Source organism: Uloborus diversus, chromosome 6, assembly GCF_026930045.1.
Source record: "Uloborus diversus isolate 005 chromosome 6, Udiv.v.3.1, whole genome shotgun sequence".
Lineage (NCBI taxonomy): Eukaryota > Metazoa > Arthropoda > Arachnida > Araneae > Uloboridae > Uloborus > Uloborus diversus.
In genome coordinates, this window is record NC_072736.1 from 122563066 (window position 1) to 122584301 (window position 21236).

A 21236-nucleotide genomic window follows, 5' to 3' on the forward strand; every position below is an offset into this window, starting at 1 on the left:
TTTCTGACACTAGTGTAAACTTTTGGACAGTTATAGATTTTTTAAATGATGTGCAGTATACAATATCCCTACTAGTATACAATATCACTAATTTTGATTCGATAACAGAATTTTTGAAAAAATACCAAGCACTTTTCATAATGACTCAAAAGCACAAAATAACTCTCTGGGTCATTTTAAGTATTCCTGTAGTTTTCAATTATTCCAAGGAAGACTTCACATATGATGAAAAGTGTGGCTCAAGTCATGTACAGAATGTTTCATTATTATCTAACTTTCAATCCTAAATTTGAGTGTTGAAACATGCATGTTTTTCTTAATGAGAAAGTTTGGTTTGAAATTCGCTGAAATTTTCATGAATGATTTAAAACTGTATCTTCCAAAAGATCTTTAGTTCTATTTGCTTTATTGATCAAACAGTCACTTAAAAAGTGTACGTAAACAACCTATTTTCTTCCCATGGAATATACACATGTAAAAACTTGCACTTGGGTCATTCCACGTCAAATCAACCACAAAAATGGGATTTTAACACCCACCGTCTCAGAATTTGATCAAACTTGGTATACTTCATCCCTTTATGGTTACAAGCAACCCCCTAATTTTTTTTCTTTCAGTGTCAATGCGTTTTGATTTTACAGCCTTTTGAAATTTGGCAATTTTACATTTTTTGTCATTTTCGAGACACTCAAACTGAGATGTTGTTGTTTATGAAAAAAATTATTTCTTGGTAACTAATGCTATAATCTTTTTAAAAAATTTTACACAAAATAGAAGGACTTTGAACATGTTGATAAAAAATATTTTAATAATCTTAGTTTGCACAAATTTTTTTTTAAAAATTAGAAAATTGAAAATTTTGAATTTTTTTTTTTTTTTTTTTAAAGGTGTTGGCAAAAATCTGAATTTCAACAAGAGGGTCAGCTTCAAAAACTATGATTTTTTTAAAAAATAATCATGAATATGTACTCTAACTTATCCAATGAAAAACATTAGGGAACTTTAAGAGATTCTGCCCCCCCCCCCCCCCTTCTTTCCACATTCTTGGAAAAAAGCGTAAAACATCATACAATCTCTTCCACATTCTTAAAAACAAAATTGTCAACAATTATGACAAAAATTCAAGTGTACAGTGTGTTGAATATGGAACTGAAATATTTTTTAAAAAAGGAATTTAAGCTTCTATTTTATTTGAAACTAGCCGCCTGCGGCGACCAGCTGGTTCGCCTTCTTACGCCATTCGCCTTTTATGCAAGCAGCCACCTACGGCAGCTTGCCCATGCCGGAAGAATTTCTAAATTTTGAAATTCTAAATTTTTAACATCAGGGTCAGTTTTAAAAATCATGATTTAAAGAAAATATGATCATGAGTATATGCCCTAACCTTTCCTATGAAAAAAGTTATGGGTCTTTTAGGGATTCTGTCCCCTCACCCCTAGAAACAATGAAAGCAACATAGAGAAAAGTTCTTCCATGTCTTTGAAACAAGAGTTCTTAGCAATTATTCAAAAAATTTAAATATAAAGTTTTAAATATTGAACTCAAACATATAAATTTAATATTCAAGCTTTTTTATTTGAAATAGTTAAAAATTGTTTAAAATATAGACATTCTGAAAACAAGATACCATGAAATTCAAAAGTTGCAGACAACAATATCTGCATACGGATTACTACATTTTAGTCCAGACAACTTAAAACAAAAGTAAAGTCTTAAGTCTTAACACCAATTCATAATCATGCAGTTTCTAGTACATTCAGGATCCCCTCTCCCCCCCCCCCCCTCTCTCTACGTTTGAAAAAAATTCTTATTGTGGAACTGTTTTTCCATTATAGTTTTACTGCTGTACAACGACAAATTCATCCTTTTAATTGTTTGAAATTACATTTAACAACCCTTAAAAATTAATGGCCTGATTGTTTAGTAATAATATGTTCTAAATAAAGTAAATTACCTTTCCCCCTCCCCTCATAGCAAATGAAGAAATAAATTAGTATTTACGCACCTCTCGTATTCAATGGATTTTTATAATTTTTTAATGACAATTGGAAAGCAAATTTGGAGAAAAAATTTTTTATCCAGATTCCCTGCTCCCCCCCCCCCTCCAGATTAATGACATAACTTGCAATTTTTCGTCAACTTACCTGGGGTTCCAAAATTTTAATTCCTAAACATTTTCTGTGTGTATGTGTGTATCACTTATACTTATTAATGCTTAACATTCACTTTATGAAAACTAATTCCAGTAAATGAATTTTGTATTACTTTTGCTTTCTTTCTTTGAAAAATACATAATAAAATCAATAATAAATTTGAATATCTTGTAAGGAATAAATACATATTTGTTGAAAAGAAATAAAAGCTTCTTGTTAGTCAGGTCTGCTAAAGATAACAAGTCCTGCTCACACTAGTTTAGAAAACAAGTAATGGTGCCATCTTTCTCTACAAACCTCCCATAGGATACATTTTATCCTACCCTTTTAGAATTGCACTAACAGCACAGTGTGGTTGCCGACTCCCCTGGATAAAAGATAGAATTCTCTGAAAGAGCTTTTCTAAAATTTTGAGAAAAGGTCAATATGAAAGAAGGAATTGAACTAGAATAGCAATTGGATGTCGACTGATAGGGGTTCTAGCAAATGTGTGTCAAGTTAGAAAGGTTTTCGGCCATTGAAGTTAGCAATGGGCAGACCCTAAGAAAAATAAATGTCGAGTTACCTGGATTATCAGCGAGTCCAGTTACTGAAGCTTCACTATATTTGAACAGGAATATTTAGAATGCAATGTTTATAAATCATTTGTACAAAATTAAAAGTGGCTTATAAAAGAACATACTTCCCTTGATAAAACTAATGTAGCAGGTTGAAAAAGGAGTCAAGAAAAAGAAAGTGTCTTTTAAATAAAAAGTAGTTACCAATCTCACAGTCATAATATAAGCAACTATAAATGTAAACCATACAGCTTGCTGATCAGCTGTCATGTAATACCAGCTGTTCCTTTTGGGGAGCTAGTAAAGTAACCATAAAGTTAGGGAGGTGACAGACAAATATATTAGAAAGAAAACAAAATATCTAAAAAAATTACAAGTGAAGAGCAAAATAAAAATACCTGTCATTTGTACAAATGCCAGGTTATTAGGATCCATTTATGATCATAGAAACACTCAAGATAACAAAACACACTTTTAGGGTCAAATGAGATTGTTGCAAAGCCTTAACTGTAAACATTTTCGGCAATGGTAACCCTTTTAAACTCATACGCAATAAATTGCTTAGTTATTTTCTGGGTTATTCCATTGGATGAGAGATAAACAAATCGAAGTTTCAGTTTCATTATTGCATTAGGTTAATAAGACAAGTTAAAAGCTTTGCAAACTAGTAGCGTCTAGCTTTGAATTCGTCTTTTAGTCTGTTCTTTGCCAAGTTGCTTAGAGAAATCATTACTGAACAGATATGGAATTTTTACTTGCATTTGGCCTAGATCTGATGATGTACTGTAGAACCACCACACACAACAACTAGAATGACATACTTTTTTTTCTAATCTTCGTATTAGAAAAGATGAAAAACAGACATAAAATAAAAGGAATTTAAGAACTATGAGCTGGTATTTGTAGGATTTTTAATGCTTTGTATAAATTGCCTAATTATAAATTAGAATTAGATGAAAAGTTTTAATTTCTATGTTGCCCTAAGTTCAACAATAATTTTTAGTATGCATAAATTGTAGGAAAGCTCGAATTTTGCAATATCTTATTTTTATTGTTTACTATTAATTAATTTAATTATTTTCAATTCAGAAAAATCTTGAGTATTTAAATATTTACATTTAATTTCAAACACCAATGTATTTCAATATTTAAATTTTCTTTAATGCGATTATTTACTTAGTTTGTAATATTGTGATCAACTTTTTTTCATTTATCAAAATAGAAGGCAGGGGGGGGGGGGGCAGAATCCCTCAAAGTCCCCTAAAGATTTTCATTTTATATGTTAGCACACATGTTAATGTGTGATCATTAAAAACTATATATAAATCATTTTAATTTAGACCCTCATGCCAAAAAAATAAAATTTTGACAATCATTTTTTTATTGAAAAAATTTTAAATTTTTCAGTTCGTTAATTTTTTTAAATTGTTGAATATAAATTTAGATTTTTGACATATTTTTTTCTGAAATACTTGAAATCTTAATATATAATATCAAAATTTTCAAAAATTTTTTATCTTTAGTTATTGAGAAATAATTTTTTTTGCAAACAAGCTGCTGTTCATTCCGAGAAAACTGTAAATGACAACTAACGCAAAATCGCAAAACTTTGAAGGGTCAAAAAATAAAAACTATTCTTAATAAAGAAGAAATACTTTAGGAGGTTACTTAGGACTATGAAAAGTAGAAGCATACAAAGTTTCATTGAAATCTGAGATGGTGGGTGTTGGGGTGTGGTTGAACTGACATGGAATGAATCACTTGCAAAAAAAAAAAAAAGGCAGAACAGAAAAGAACAAATTAGCCTTAACAGCCAGGCTAAAAAGGTGGTTTGTGGAACAAACCAAAGGATGTGCTGCGTCACTATGATACAAGCAACTGACCAAACTTGGAAAGCACTAATCAGCATACTTTCAAAATACGGACAAAAAACAGATTGAATGACTGAATTAGAATCTGCCGAGAGGCTGCAGTCATAAAATGACTCCCACACATTAGAGATGAGACAAGCTCAGCCCGGGCCTGACAGCCCGAGCCCGAAGTGGGCTCGGACTGTAGAACCGAAAGTAGGGCTCGGGCTCAAGCATAGATATTCAATCGCCAATCTCGATACAAATTCAAAGCAAATAAACGTTTTCCTACTGTGAGAAAATGAAAGGAACATTTAAATCAGTTCAATCAATGTCAAATTTACCCTTCTCCCCCCCCCCCAAAAAAAAACAATTAAATTAACGCTTATTTATAGTGATTTTTTTGCATTACTATTGCATATGTCAGTAATGCATTTGAAGGGGAGCATTTTAAGAATATTTAGAAACTTCTGTTAATGAAGAACATTTGACGTAACATTTTTCATTAACAGAGAGATCATGTCAGACTGTAAAAGGCTCGGTTTTTTTATACAAGTTTCCTTCGGGCTCGGATTTTGGTCCGAGACAATATCAGTCGAGCTCGAGTGGGCTCGGGGTCAAATTTTCGGGCTCGGGCGGGACGTGCCCACATTAAGTAGTCGCTATTAAACTTTAACATTTTCACTAATTAATATTATCGATATAATTCTGTCCTGCACGTAAATTTAGTTTTAGTGAGAAAAGTAACAAATAGTACTTGACATAAAGAGAAATAAAATTATTTTAGGGCAATTCCAAGAAAAAGTGGACATAAGGGATGAAATTTAAAAATTGTTTTATTGCTACATGTAATACATCAAATTAAAGCTAGTAACATGAGGTTTATGAAATTATAAAGAAAATTTTCATAAAAGTTTCTTTTTTATTATTTTTTTGAGCCTAAAGTTAACGTAATGTAACAAACTTGTATTTAGAAAAAACATAGTATTTTCATTCGCTCAGGATTGCTATTTAAAACAGGAGAGGTGTGTTATATTACTAATGACATTTGTCTATCCTTTGGAACACTTAATTTTTCATATAGGTAAATAAAGAAAAATAAAAAATTGAGCGGCATCTCGTTACATTTTGATGTCATATGCAGGGACATATTACTGAGTTATAAAAGACTAGGACCTTAAAAAATTGATGTTTACTTTTTTGTAAAAAGTTAAGCTATTTACTTTTTGTAGAATGGCTTTTTATATCTGAAATTTGGCTATCAACATTGATTAGGCATATCCAACACATTTAATGCGAATATCATATTAGATTGCTAAGTTGTTTCACATTCTTTGAATGTGTGATTGAAATACAATTTTTGGGCAAAAATTTATTGTTTTGTATATGGTTGGTTTTATATATACATAGTGGAATACATACAGAAAAGTATTTTCGTTGAATATAAATTTTTGAAATAAATACCCGGGTATATTCACAATTTGGGTATTTACCTGGGTATATACCCTGGGTATTTACCCCTAAAAATAAATACCCAGGTATTTTACATCACTAATTGTAAATATAGTGATCACTGCAAGGCAACAACTTACTCCCAGTCAGATTATATTAATACCTGATATAACTGTTATTTTAATTTTCACTAACCACTCAAGACAATGTAGTACAAAGCACTACATTATTAGTATTATGTTACTGTTTTACTTATTAACTTTAAAACAAAAAAGTAAGTAAAGATATGCAAACTAATGGATGACCCTGTTGGTTTTTTGCTGTAAAAAGTGATACAGTCGACGCTCATTATAACGACCACACATTATAAAGACCGTCCCATTATAACGACCAGTGGTAAAAGTCCCAACTTTGTTCCTATGAACTCTATGTTAATTTGCTTTCATTATAACGACCTTTTTGTATCGTCTAATCCAATACAGCGACCGAATTCAGCGGACGCTATTTCTGGTGTTCTTTCCAATAAACAAATTTGTAGCTTGAAATGACTTTGATTATTGTTTACGGACATCTGCCTGAAGTTTTCAATGTCAAATCGAACTTTGAGAGGGGTGGAGGGATTACCATTCACCACTGCTAGCACAAAAAAAATAATGGGAGGAAAAATCGAGAAATTTCCAGATTCCTAAGAAAAGGGAGTTGACAGATGTGTTGGTAGTTTGGTGTTTGAATCTAGTGGTTTTTAAAATTTGGGGTTCTCAAGGGACTTTTAAATGCTTCTTTGAAAAGCAAGAAAAACACAATTCATCACCTATATCAGAAACAGAAAATAATGTTTCGCAAAAATCACTTCTGTCAAAAAGGCGAACATCTGTCTGGTTTTATCTTCAGAAAATGTTGTGGTAGTAGTAGCAGATTTGCAAGTGTGTAACATTTTCCTCCCTATATTTTCTACTTTAAAATTTGTTTAATATTCTGTCATAATATTTTGCACACGATTTTTCTAAAAAATTCCTATGATAAAAATAATTTGGGCATTTAACTGGAATGTTTGAAAAAGTACAATTTTTTTCGGAACAGCGGGGCATGCATGATGACCGTGTATATATTTTTTAATTATACCTCTTATAACGACCACTCGTTATAAAGACCTTTTTCTCTGGGACGGAGATGGTCGTTATATCGAGCGTCGACTGTATTTAAAAAATGAATTTGTTTGTAATAGGGAATTTTTCGATTTTTCAATTTTATTTTTATATGATAGAGTAACATGTATGAACATCATAAGTGAAAAAAAATTTTTATACGATAAGTAGTTTTTTTTTTTATTAATTTTTAAAGTTCAAGTGCTTGTGACATCAAATGGCATAGGAAGTGACGTCATGTGCTCTTCCGATAGGGGAGAAAACGAAGGACGTGCATTCGACTTCGAAGACGAAACGTAAAAAGGCTTATCTCCTCGCGTTTCTGGAACATTAAACCTCTCATCCTCTCGGAAATATTCAAATATCATCATTGATGTTACTTGAGGAAGATTATTTAGATTGTGCTTTAACGAATCCAGCCTCCAAAGTGTGTTCAAAAGGATTATTGAATTTCTAAAAAATAAAAATATCAACGCTAGGGTGGTCCATAAAAGGCCCTTTTTTAAAAATTTCTGATTTTTACCGGTCCTACCCTCCCATTTGGTTTCACTTATGTAAAAATTAATTACTGCGAAGTTTCAGCTCATAATTTTAACTTTTAGAGGTAGCTCAACATCCTCAAAGTTCGATTAATAATTGATTTTAAGTAATAAATGCATAAGAGAAGAAAAAGGCTGAAAAAAGCAGTACAACTATATTTCATTTAAATCTTTAGCATTTTGTACGTTGAAAATTACACAACAATTATATTTAAATGACTATGGATGTGGTTGTGCTAGTACCAACCAAACTATTTTTTCGCTATCGGTATAAGCGCGGCAATGTTTTTCGACAACCTGCAACAAGAATTGAAATTGTTCTTCAATGGTTATTATTTTTCCATTAAAATCTTTTATAACATATATTTATTCTTTTCTGCAAAATTATTATTTACTGGCTTACTGCAATAAATATTGTTGCTTTGTGGAGATAATTCTCCCAAAACTCGCAGATTTGTTTGATCTCTCAAGTTTTGCAAGATGAAATGTATCAGTTCAATTCTTTTTTTTTTCTTTCAGTTAATGAAGCTGATAAGTTAGGAAGTCCTCAAATTTCATGAGATTTTTGGCATAATCTCAGGTACTTTGCAGCAATATTTTTTCACTCACTTCTTGAACAGCTTTACCAAATCTCTTATATTCGAGTGTATCACTTGATTGTCAAAAAGAGCCATGCAATTTTATTTACTTCTTCATCAATATTTTTGTATTGCATCTATGAAATTTATATTTCATCAAATTAAAATCATTACGTAGTGCATATATAGAAACGTCACCCTAGGTTTTAAATAAATACATTCTGCAAATATACCAAATCTTTCGAAATCCAATATCTTCTACATAATCGATGGTGAACTAGTGGTTAAACAAGTGTATTTCAAAACAGTACAGGATTTTTAACATCCATTATGTATAGTGCTTAGCTCTAGGTGCAATAATTCAGATTCTACGAAAGGGGTTTTATGCTGAACTATTAAAATTAGTTCAAGAAATTCTCGATAATCATCTCTTGAGTCATACAGCAATTTTTTAACAGATTGTATTTTACAGCCCTTTAGATAAGTTTATTTCCCTTATTATTGAGCCTTGTAATGCATTTATCCTTATGAATAAACTCCCAGCAGGCCTAGAATCTCTTACAGAAAAGTAATTTTGGTGCAAAAGTATGGAAACTGTACATTTATTAAAAATTGCATAATCAATTGTATAATGTGGTGTTGACATTCCAGAATTATTTCTTAATTATTTTGTACTAGTAAAACAGGTGCTATTGTTTTTGCCAGTATTGATGCTTCATCAGTCAAAGTACAACACTTTGTCAACTTACAAAGAAATTGGGCAAAATTACATTTCCTGCTACATCATAGAAAAAAAATTGTGTATTTAGCCAGTGTACATGGCCAGTGAAATGCTGAAACTGTGTATATATTTAGTAGCAATTTTACAATGTAATTAAGTTCTTTTAGTGGAAAAGAAATCATATTTGTGATTAGTTTGGTCCTTTGTCAATTTACTTATATTCAGCAATGAAGCAAACTTCATCGGCTTTGAGCTACCTCTAAATATTATTTAAATGCTATAAAATTTTGTCCTACTTATTTTCTAATGTATTGGAACCAAATGGGAGGGTAAGACTCAAAAAAATTTCACCTTTGAAATTTTGGACCACCCTAATCAACGCGCTCAAAATGTCCCTAGCGAAAACAAGGGATCTTCGGCAAAATGCTGCCCATTAGTGCCCTGTGACGTAAGCTCGTGACGTTTCAGAAGAGCACACTTTTGCGTATGGATTTTTAAAAATTCATTAAAAATAAATCACGGTGTTTTAAAATTTGGCGATGGTGATTTTTTAGTTTTGAGGGTCAATTAACAATATCCAATAGCCAAAATATGAACATTTAATAGGTTGCAACTTACCTATTACCAAAAAAAGCTATATTTAACCTAATTTCGTTAGCAGTCATTAAAGAAGTACTAAACGAAATGTATACCCAGTACTAGTTTTTTTCTTACGAAATGTAACTTGTATTCACTATTTTCAAGTGTGTTATCTGCACTGACCACTATTCTTTTAGAAACTGCTCATCAAGTAGCAGATTTGCAGTGTCACACCCATCAACACAACCTAAAAAAACTTGTTTAATGAAAAAATTTAAATTCATCTGAAATATCATGTATCAAGTTTCATTTGAATGTTTTTTATTAGAAAAAAATGCTATAGTCATGAAACATTAAAATATTCACATGAATTTCTAAGAATATGAGTGCAGGTGAAAACTCATGTCTCGCAAACGTCGCAAGATTTTAAAAATTTCTTTAAAAAAATTGAAAAGCCCTGCAGTTTTGCTTCAACTCAATTATTCAAGCAAAGCATAGTTAAACATGATTAAAATACTTTGTTAGTATTTGTTAACTGATTTAGTGCTCAAAATGTTGGTTTAACCAGTAAAAATAATGTCTGAATGTCACACCCGTCACAATGGAATTGCCCAAGACAAAATCCCCGTCTTTAAGGTCCAGGATCTGACCTAGCTCAACTTCATTTAAGTTTTTACGATATTCATCTGATGAACTGTCATGTAGTTCAAAAGAACTGCAACTCTCTTCAGTCTCAGAAAGTTTTGATTTTTTTTATTAACTTTTAGTTTTGCTTTTCAACTGCAGTTTTCCAACTTTTTGCTTAACTGAAACTTTTTTCTTTTCCACCATTTCTTCAAATTTCTTTTTTTTCTGGTGTGTCGGTTGCAATGCAATTATATGCCTTTTTAATACATCTAACTTTTTTCCTTGGTGTGGATTTAAAAAAAAACTTAGAAAATTTTAGGGCTTAAGAAGGTGTCATTTTTTGAAGTTTCTTGGAATAATTCTGAACACAATTCAGAATTTAACTCGTCTAGGACTAGTTCAGAATCTAATTCTACTTGGTCATTGCATTCTTAAACATTTTCTTCAACCATTTCTTTGTCTCTAACTTGGCACAATTTGAAATCATCTTCTGTGAAGATCTCTATCAAATGAATAGATACCAGTTTTGCGAAAACCACTCTTAATATCCGCTGGTGTCATTGAACGGTCATATTGTGCTATTCCAATACAACTTCCAATTTGGTAAAAGTTCACTTGTAATAATTAAAGTATAAATATTTTTAAATCAAGCCTATTTTTTATTGAGCAATCACGATTGCTTATTGTTCTCATTTGACCGTTTTTGGTGTCCGTGCCTTTTTCAGCTTGGACCAGAAGCCTTTGCAGCACCACCGCCCACCGCCCCCTGCTGGGCTGCTCCGGTTTTGAGCTATCCACTTCTCCTGGTCGGAGGCATCCATGTCCTGACACACACGCACGTTCACACACATACACACATACCCTCACACACGCCTACGTGCATACACACAAATCTACGCACACACACAACTATACACACGTAACTGCCCAAGAGGAGAGGCAGGCTTGGGGGGGGGGGGGGGGAACAGGAGGCGTTTCTAGAAACAATAACTCCAATGAGTAGGGTCCTGTCTCAGTTCATGATTGCGAAAAACGTAATTTGAATTCAAAATTTCAGAATTCAAATTAATTTTTTTTTTCCTTTTTTGTTAAATTTCCTTTCTTTTTTTTGAGCAATCACGATTGCTTATTGCTTTAATTTGACTGTGTTTAGCGTCCTATCATTTTATTTTCCCACCGCCACCCTCCGCACCATCACCGTCGACGGGCTCCTCACGGTGCTGCTCCTATAGCGAAAGCCATCTCCAGGTTGCAGCCATGTACTGCACACACACGCATACATACACAACTACACACGCACACACATACACATAAGCATCATTCAAATACCTACACATACACGCACACATACACACAACTACCCACACATTCATGCCTCCACACAGCCACAAACACATATGCCTACATACACATACCCCCCATACACACACATTCATACACACAACTACCCACACACTTATGCCAGCACACAGACACAAACACACATGCCTACATACACACACTTGTGATTGCGAAAAACATAATTTGAATTCAAAATGTCAAAATTCAAATTATTATTTACTTTTTTTTTGTAGATTAAAACAAGAAGTAGATAAGTATTTTACACTTGCTTACTGCTGCTTGGACCACAATGAGAAGTCTCGTTGTGGCCCAAACAAAATAAAGATTTTTGCTTCATATCATTGAAATAAACCATGAGTTAAAAATGATACAGCTGAATAATAGAAGATTAAAGCGTCAGTAACGACATAAACTACAACACCTAGCTTAATTGTTAATTTTTTTCAAGATTAGGATAGATGCAAGAAATTATCCAAATAACTTTCAGTGTGTCCAAACAGTAGGTAACTAATTTTTTTCTACAAAACAAAAGCATAGAACAGTGTGGAACTTGGAATTCTTGGAAGCATTTTGGTTATGTTCACTCCTCCTAGGTGGTGGTAGCTGTCAGAATCATATTTATTTTTGAATTTACTATGTCTCATCGTGGCCCACCCTCCCCTACATTCAAAAACAGTTAACTACTAGTCAACAACAGATTGCAGGCATTAAACCAAACAGAACCAATCAAAATCAAAAGCCTTGTCAAAACTTAAAAATTTATTCACAAATCTTTCTTTAAAACAAGTCAACCTCATTAAAAATTTGTTTATTAGGACTCAATTACAAATGATTCGCCTTTTATTTAAAAAGGATGTGAAGAATGAAGTTTGACGTGATTTCAACAAAACATACAGTTTCACTATTGAATTATCATGGCAAATAGGGAACCATCAAAGGAGCAAAGTAGGGAAAATCACTTTTAAATTTACACATTCAGTAATTAGCAGAATATGACATCATTAGTAACTTTTTCTATTACAGAATACATGGTAGATAGAATTTCAAATGCGTTAACAAATGTTCTACTCGTACAAATTTGGTTAGGAAATTTGAAAAAATTATCATAATCTTCAGGAATCTGCATTCTAATGACTTAAAAGAATGCTAGATATGACATTTTCATTCAGAAAACGCCCGACACATTTTTGTTCAAACTCCTGACACATTTTCATTCAGAAAATGCCTATGACATTTCTTCAAAAACATAGCCAAGAAAAACGCATTTGATTAATTAAATGCCATCCTTTTTGACTTCATTCTTGTTTGGGTGTTTTGAAATGTAAATAAAATCGACTTAAGATTTTAAAATAAAGTTGATAAAATTCCAATTTCAAGGTTAATTAAGAATTAAATTTATCAGCTACGCATTAAGCACACCTATTCAATGCACGAATAAATATAATTTGATTTACTTAAAACATTAATTTCGATCTTGCTTCCTAGTGTCATATGAGTGAAGTGTGTTTACATTTTTCACTACCACAAACATTCTCAGCTTTTTTTTAATATGGAATGGCTTAAGAAAGTTTTTTGTGTTATGATTAGACTTGAATAAACACAAACTAACACTCGAAAACATGTATTCAAAAAATTCATTCTAAAGATGTTGTGATAAATAACGGTCAGAGGTCAAGATATAAGTGTCACGATAATCTTACCTGATAGGTATGGCATTTCAGCACATACTCAATCAATCGAACTCTATGCTTATTTCAACACGACACAAATGACCATGAATATATTCTAAAACCTTATTTTAAATTAAGATTATTTTCTGTTGTTACATGCATATTCCCAAACATCCAAGATAGGCACTGATCATTGCTATGCAAAAAATTAGGCTTAAGAAATTGCAATAACTTCAGCAGCTGGTTTATGGTTTTATTTACGGTATATATAATTTAGGAAGTTGAGATTACGAAATTTAACTCACCTTCATGACGAGACATTACTAGATTTCGGTATAAGTTGGATGCCACGTCAAGATAAAAGGAATTTATTACGGTCTACTGGTTTAAGTACGATATAATACAAGGTAATTCATTAACTACTAAAATACTAGAATCGTTTTCAAAAACACTTTTTTCTTTTAAGATTATAAAAGTCATTAGAAATAGCTAATATAAATTCGGACTCCTGCGCAGTTTCAGTCACCCCAATATCCGGCATATTGGTTGAAGAAAACAACTAAAGATTAAAATAGTCAATGCCAGATTCCGAAAATTTCAATGAACGTTTCTTTTCCTTTTAAAGATAATCATCAGGCGTACTACTCAAATATTTTTTTAAAAAGGTGAAAAAAAAGCAGAAAATTTATGAATGTGCGAAGAAACAGGTCTTGATTGTCCGTGTTACAGTGTGCATTAGTGGGATGAAATTATTACATGATGAAGTAGTTACTTATTTCTCTCCCAGCAGTAATAGGTTTTTGCACTCAAATCAGATAAAAAGCTCTTAACTTTAAGTATAATTTATATATTTTACTAACACCTTAAAACCAAAAAGAGAATGTATTAACATTAATGAATTCAGTGGTAAAAGTAGGACATGGTCTGTAGGATATTGTTTGTTCAAAATGTTCAGCTATGTTCATCATCAATAGCAAGAGCAAAGCCAAAATTTTACTCTGGTGTGGGGGAATTGTTCATAACGAGCCAGAATTTTTTCCTTGGAAAGCTTGGGCATAACAGTCCTTTCATGTATGCAATATGTTATGACATATAAGGCCAATTTCATGCATTACATATATGCATGGGCCTCCGTGGCTGAGCGGTGGAAACTGCCGGCTCTGACAGCTGCCTGCATGCAGGAAAAGAGGTTGTGGGTTCAATTCCCATCGGTTCTCCGGGTGTTATTTCCTTCTCTTTGTGATGCATATTCCATTCTGACGTGCTGTATCTGTGTCGAGTGGTTCCAATACCCAGGAATGGGAATTCCTGAGAAGAAAATTCGGCCCTGGCATAAAAAAATAGAAAAAAAAACGGCCTTTGGGGAGGGGCAGCACTAGGGAATTCAAAGATTCTCTCCCATGCCTAATTTTCAGAAATTGAATTTCCAAAATTACAATCTTGAACGATCTTTGATAATGTTAGGGAAGGTTTACCGAAGCAGCATTTTATCTTGGCTCAATAAAAGTGGCTAGAGATTTTTCACAATGAGACAAATATTTTTTGACTATCCCCTAAGGGTGGCCTGCAATCAAAACTTGCAATTTTAGCCATTGGCTAAAACATTTTTACCCATTTTTGGCCCCTAAAAAGCAGGGACCCCAGGCCATGGCCTAGTTTGTAATCAAAATTTTTTTTGGGGGGGGAGAGAATTCCAAATAGCGAAACGAATGGGGACAATAAGTTTCATAAAATATGATCTTCACAAACTATTTTTAAATGCTGGAACAAATCTTGAACGTTTACATGCACTTCTAGTGTTTGGATCGTCCTCGTTGCACATAATTAGCGCTTGTGTTGGATTTTTGAAGTTCTGGTTGCCTCTCTTTTCAGCCTACTTTCCCGGTAAAAGTCAGCGAAAGAAGAAGAAAGCATGAAAAAAAGGCTTAATGCATTTTGAAAATATCGCGGAAAAAAAAAAGAGTCAAAAAAAAAAATAATAATTTAATAAAAATCGAAAAATTAAAAATTTGAAAGTAGGATATTGAGATGGGGGAAAATGTCTGTCTGTCGGTCTGTTTGTTTGTCCCCCCCCCCCCCAATAACTTTTGAGTGAATAGTCCGATTCGAACTGTTTTTTTTTTTTTTTTTTTTTTGTTCGAAAGATCTCGGCGAGGACAATTCCTATATTTCACTTTTCGATTTGAACTATTTTTCGTTTAATTTTGAACAGTTCAAAACATACTTAGCGTCTACGGGGAAACTGAAAGTCAATGTAGATTCCGAACTTGAAGTCGAATTTAACTTCAAAAACATTTCGTTGGAAATAGCTCTTGACGACAAACTCCTGACTCCGACTCCGAGAATTTTGGGGCACCTGACTCTGACTCCGACTAATGTACCCAAAAATTTGTCGGACTCCGACGCCACGACTTCGACTCTGACTTCGTAAGCTTTGGTAAAAACTTATACACGGAGGGAAAATGACTGATTCCGATTCTTGTACATTCGACTCCGACTCCTTTATCCCGAAATAAGTACAACTCCGATTCCGCAAACATTGGCAGAGTTGCGTACTCTAAGGGAAATGACCGATTCTAACTCCGAGTCTTTGAATTAAACAACTTCGGCTCCCGAATCTGACTCTTTTATCCCCAAATGAGATTTACTCCGACTCTGACTCCGCAGCTATGGTATTTACTGTGAAATAATTATTGTTAATATGATTTGTTTTTATTTCCACTCTAAAGTTTTAACTTATGTATTCGCAATTCCAGAGCTCGAATACGCTACCTTGCAGTGATAAACAAGGCTAAAAAAATAGGTAAAACATTCCATTCCACGTGTTTTCTTTGGGGTAAATTACAGGTTCAGACAGTTTATGGTGTAATGTCATTTCAGAAGAATAGAAAAGAAAGCTTCCCACAAACACGATGAAAAATTACTGCCATTCACTAAGTGTCAAAGCAAGTTATAAGTTACGGCAATTGTTTTTTTACCTTTTTCATCCTCCATTAGACAGTGGTTACAGCGCCCCCTATAGTTTACTGGAGTTGCAAATTCAATTTTTGGAGGAAAAATTTGGAGTCCTTTAAGTTTCTACTTAAAGATATGCACAGACGATTTTTTTTTCGACAATGAAAATTAATTTTTTAGTTGACATTTTATTGTTTTTATATTTTTTTGAAATTGCGTTAATTCATTTTTAAAATTATTTTTTGGCAACAGGGGAAAAACAAACGATTTTTTGAGCAATCACGATTGCTTATTGCTTTCATTTGGCCGTCCTTGATGTCCGGTTCCTTTTTCAGAATGGACCAGGGGCCTCTGCAGCACCGCCGTCCACCGCAGGACGGAGCTGCTCCTCTGGTCCTAGCCTCCACTAGCAGCACTGTCCACCGGAATCCCCTCCTCCTCCTAGGCGGTCGCGTCCATGTCCTGCATACACACACTCCTACATACACACACGTCTACACACAAACAAGTCCTTACATACATTCACACGTAACCACCCAAGAGGAGGGGCATATTTTATTTCTAGAAATAGACTTAAAATATTAACAAAAATACTGTATAAATAATTTGCAATTTTAGCTAATTTTGAGAATTTTGATCACATACTAGAAAGTCGATATTGGTAAACGGGAAAGTAGACTCGTTTAGTTCTGGGCGGAACTTCTTGTTAGAATACTATTTTATCATCCTCATCAAAGTAATAAAAGGCTTTCTTTTACGAAAATGAAATTTTTCATAAAAAATGAAAGAAATAAAATAACGAAAGAAAATTTTTAACCAACATTAAACGCTGAAGAAAATTCTGGATCGATATCCAACATTGAAGGAAATTCTGAAGCGATGGAACAATGAAAATTTTGGATCGTCAGTTTTTAAAATTCGGAATCAGTATCGAATAGTGAAGTAAATCCTAGATCGATATCGTACATTGACAATAAAGAATTAACATTTGAAAATGAAGCTGCCCGCATTGTCTAGCGGTCAGACTCGTCTGACTGTGATGGGGAGGTTTCGGTTCGAATCCCTCCTCTGGCATGGATGTATTTTCTCTCTCGTGTTCTTTCTTTGTGTGAATGCGTTGTTATGCTGTCAATGGTTTCCTACCCCATAAACGGATCTTATGGCATGTGTGCACTGTAGAATTCGGGCTTTACACCAAATTACGGTACAGTTGGAAAAGTGAAGCAGCGCACCCCAAATTGCCAGCCTGGCTGGCACACGACAACAAGAACATTTTAAATGAAGACAATTTTGTATTGAAATCTCACATTGTGAAAATTCTGAATTATTTAATAATGAAGAAAATTCTGGATCGATACCTGACTTTGAAAATTCCAAATCACTTTGGATCAGAAAGAAATAGCTGAAAAAATCCCTGACAAAGGGCGGATTTCAAACGTTCAGAAATAAGTTCAATTTCACCTAATAGTGATTTTTGTTATAGTGATTCAGCATTGTGGCCCTCACCAATAACTGATGATCTTTTTTTGTAAGCAATGAAGCAAAGCTATGGTTTTTATTCCATATCTCTCTCGAAAAAAAAAAAAGTCGGGAAAAATGAGCGAATGTGTCATGAGGCCAACTAAAAAAGGAAAATGGAGAAATAGTCAAAAGAGACTGGTTGGTCTTTCTCCTTTGTCCTAGTAGCAAAGCAATGTTTTGCTACATTTGTAAACTGTGTGGTCATGGGCGTAGCCAAAAGGGGGCAGGGAGGGGTAAATTCCCCTCCCTAGAAGATAAACTCTAATTCTTACGCTCTTTCCAAATTTCAGCAAAGATAATTAAAAATTGCAATTTTAGGACCTCAATTTCGAGAACTTTCCGGGGGAGGGACACATAACCTTTTTTTATGCCTACATCTGACCAAAAATGGGAGAGGAGGACTATAATTTCAAGTAGTTTCCGAAGTCCACACTGGGAGAGGAGGCAACTAAAAACCACTATCTTGTCGTGCCTATGCTTGCAGCCAGCGGGCCGGTGTGCCTTCTCGCCTTCTAATTTTCTTTTCTTTCTTTCTTTCTTTTTCTTTTTTTTTTTTTTTTCGTCTTTGACTTTTTAACTATGGCACGTTCTGCTTTTTTTTTTTTTTTTTTGCGACTTTAAACTTGTGCGCCTTTATTTCTTTTCTTTCTTTCTTTCTTTTTTTTTTTTTTGCATTCGCAAACTTGCGCGACTTTTTTTTTTTCAACTTGTGTTTTTTTTTCCTCTCCTTTTTTTGCTCTCTCTAACATGCGCTCCACCGTGTTCTTTTTTTTTTAAATCTAACTAACTGTGTTGCACCACGGTCTACCTCGAAAATATGAAAGCTGTGCCAAGTGACGCATGTTCAACAATCAGGCATCAATTAGAGGGAAAGAAACCGTTTATCACCCGTAAAAGTAATCATTCTCAAAGAAAAAAAACTGCAAATCAAAAATTCCCGAATAAATTAAACGCAATCCTCCATAAATACACCTAAAATCCTTTAAAAAAAAAACTTTAAGTTTATAATTAATTTGAATTCCGAAAATTTGAATTCAAATTATGTTTTTCGCAACCACGAGGTGCGACAGGACCCTACTTATTGGTATCTATCCTACTCATTCCAAAACTCTAATGGCCGAAGTCAAAGGTGAAATGGCCGAAAGTCAAAGGTGAAAGGTCGAAGGTCTAGGTGAACGGCCTATCCCATGAAAGTAACCCTTCATGAAAAGCAAAACTAAAAATAAAACTTGCCATACCGTCAATTTTCCCGCCGATGTTGGCCCATCACTCCGGACAAAAGGGTTGGGTTTCGATCACCCCAAAGAACGCCTCCTTACTCTTAGCCCCACCCCCTAGCCTGAAATGGGAGTAACCGTGGGAAAACGGACGGCAGCGCGACCACCTAGGGCGGCAGATTTTAGGGGCGGCAAATTTCAAAATTAAAACTTTTTTAAAAGTTTTTTAAAAGTCTGTTTCAGTGTCATAAGATACACAGCTTTAATGTTAAAAAAAATAATAATTTAGAGTTTGTACATGCGTTTGAATATGCAAAACATAGTTCGGAATTCAACCAGAAATTCAGTTTAATTTCGGTAAGGGGGGGGGGCAAATTATGCGCTTTAAATGTTTTTCGAAAATATTAATACATGTTTCAGTGCCACAAGATGCGCTACTTTAATGTTAAAAAATAGTTTAATGTGTGTATCAGTGTTTGGATATATGCAAAAACCAGTTTGGAATTTAACTAGAAACTCACTTTAATTTTGAGGGCGGCAAATTACTTGATTTATTTATCTACTAGCGGCTTTTCACGGTGTACCTCGAAAATAAAAGTTATGTCAAGTGACGCATGTTCAACAACTGGGCTCAAATAATAGAAGAAAAAATATACTGTAAAATTTCTCGTCAAAAAATGATTTTTAAATTTTGTTAACGGTTAATCTTTAAGTAATGAATAAATTAAACCCAACCCTCCATGAATGCAACGAAAATCTTTGATTATCTTTTGCTGACAATACAAAAAAAAGAGAGAGAGAGAGAGAGAGAGAGAGAGAGATCCCAACAATATGCAAAAGGGGAAATTTTTACCGCAAAGCAAAAGCAAGAATTTTGTTTGTTCACAGTCGAGAAAAAAATATCAACAGATTCAAAACGATTTTATTCACGTTAATTTAAACTGAGCTTGTTGGCAAACGATAAATTTCCGACTTGATATGGATGTTCTATTAGGCTTGAAAATGCTTATAACTCTTTTCTTGGTGATTTACAGCTTTGTTTTTTTTTGTTTTTTTTTTGGAAATTCGAAGGAAGGAAATCAGTTTGAGGGGTATTTTTCGTGGGGCTTTCGAATGAGACCTAAGTCAAAAAAATCGGATCATTATTTCGGGTAGAAAAAGCCATTTAATGCCATTTTACCTCACAAAATGTTTGTGATACTCTGGAGAACACTTTTTCATATACATTTTTACTTATTATTGTAGAAAAAAGTATCAACAATACTTTATAGTTTCCGTCAAGCACTTTTAATAAAATGTATCTGAAAAACGTAACTTCAAACATTTCATTTAAACATTTCAGGCGTACTACCCCTTCCTCTTTCATTAATTCCCCTTTCTCTAGTTCTCAGAAAATAGGAAAGTCTTCTAACGAGCCCCGAAACTCATCTCTCTGATATCACCAAAAGGAAGATTTAAATTGAAATTTTAGTATCACAATTTCGAAAAATTGAGGGGGAAGGAATCTCTGAACCTCTTCCGATACCATCATTGAAGAACGCTCTCTAGGACTTCCATTTCGAAAAGATTCCAGTGGAAAACACTAGTATGTCCTTTTTTCTTGACACCACTGAAGATCGTCTACGATTGCGTTTTTGGAACTTCAATTTCGAAATGATGTAAGGGAGATATAAATCAAATCGTAAAATCGATCAAATACTGTCGCTGAGTCATATCATTTTCCATAACGACCACAAATATGGTAAGTAATCGCGTTTTAAAGACATCAATTCCGAAAATTTTCCGAGGAGGGTATTCAAACCTTTTCTCCCTTTAACATTACCATAGATCATCAAAAACTTCGTTTTTAGGAGTAGAATTTCGAAAACGTGTGTTTCCCGGGGAGAACCCCGGGACCCCTCTATTTGTACGTGCTCCATCTGCGAGTACTGACGGACCCCTTTCCAAAACCAGAAGTTTTATCACCTCATTCTCTCCCTATACAATGCATACATTAGATATGATTGAAAAAATTGCTAGGAAAGCGAGAGAGAGAGAGAGAGAGATGGAATGATTGACATCCATTTCAAATGAGAAAATCTTTTTCCCTTCCCCCCTAAAATTATTTCTGGTTGCACCATTTCTTCTGCCTTTTGGATCCAAGACACTTCCCACTATCAGCTCCTGGTTCCCCTTGTTTTACCAAGTACTTATACCACTGATTGCGACTTGTTTAGAGATCTCAAACCCATCCCGCCATTGTTTAAACTAGTATGTTGTGGCCATCACGAAACTTTCTTCTATATTTTTCTTTTCTTTCTGATCCCTCCCCATGCTTGACGAGGAAGCAAT

At 33.7% G+C, this 21236-nt stretch overlaps 1 protein-coding gene across 1 annotated transcript in view; it reads right to left on the minus strand.

The window, feature by feature from the left end:
• Positions 1-13811, minus strand: part of LOC129224141 (E3 ubiquitin-protein ligase KCMF1-like) — a 46338-nt gene extending 32527 nt beyond the window's left edge. The window contains exon 1 of the mRNA XM_054858557.1: positions 13518-13811. Within this exon, the coding sequence (XP_054714532.1) occupies positions 13518-13533 (16 nt within the window). The 5' untranslated portion in view covers positions 13534-13811. The remainder of the gene's footprint in view (positions 1-13517) is intronic.
• Positions 13812-21236: the final 7425 nt, after the last annotated feature.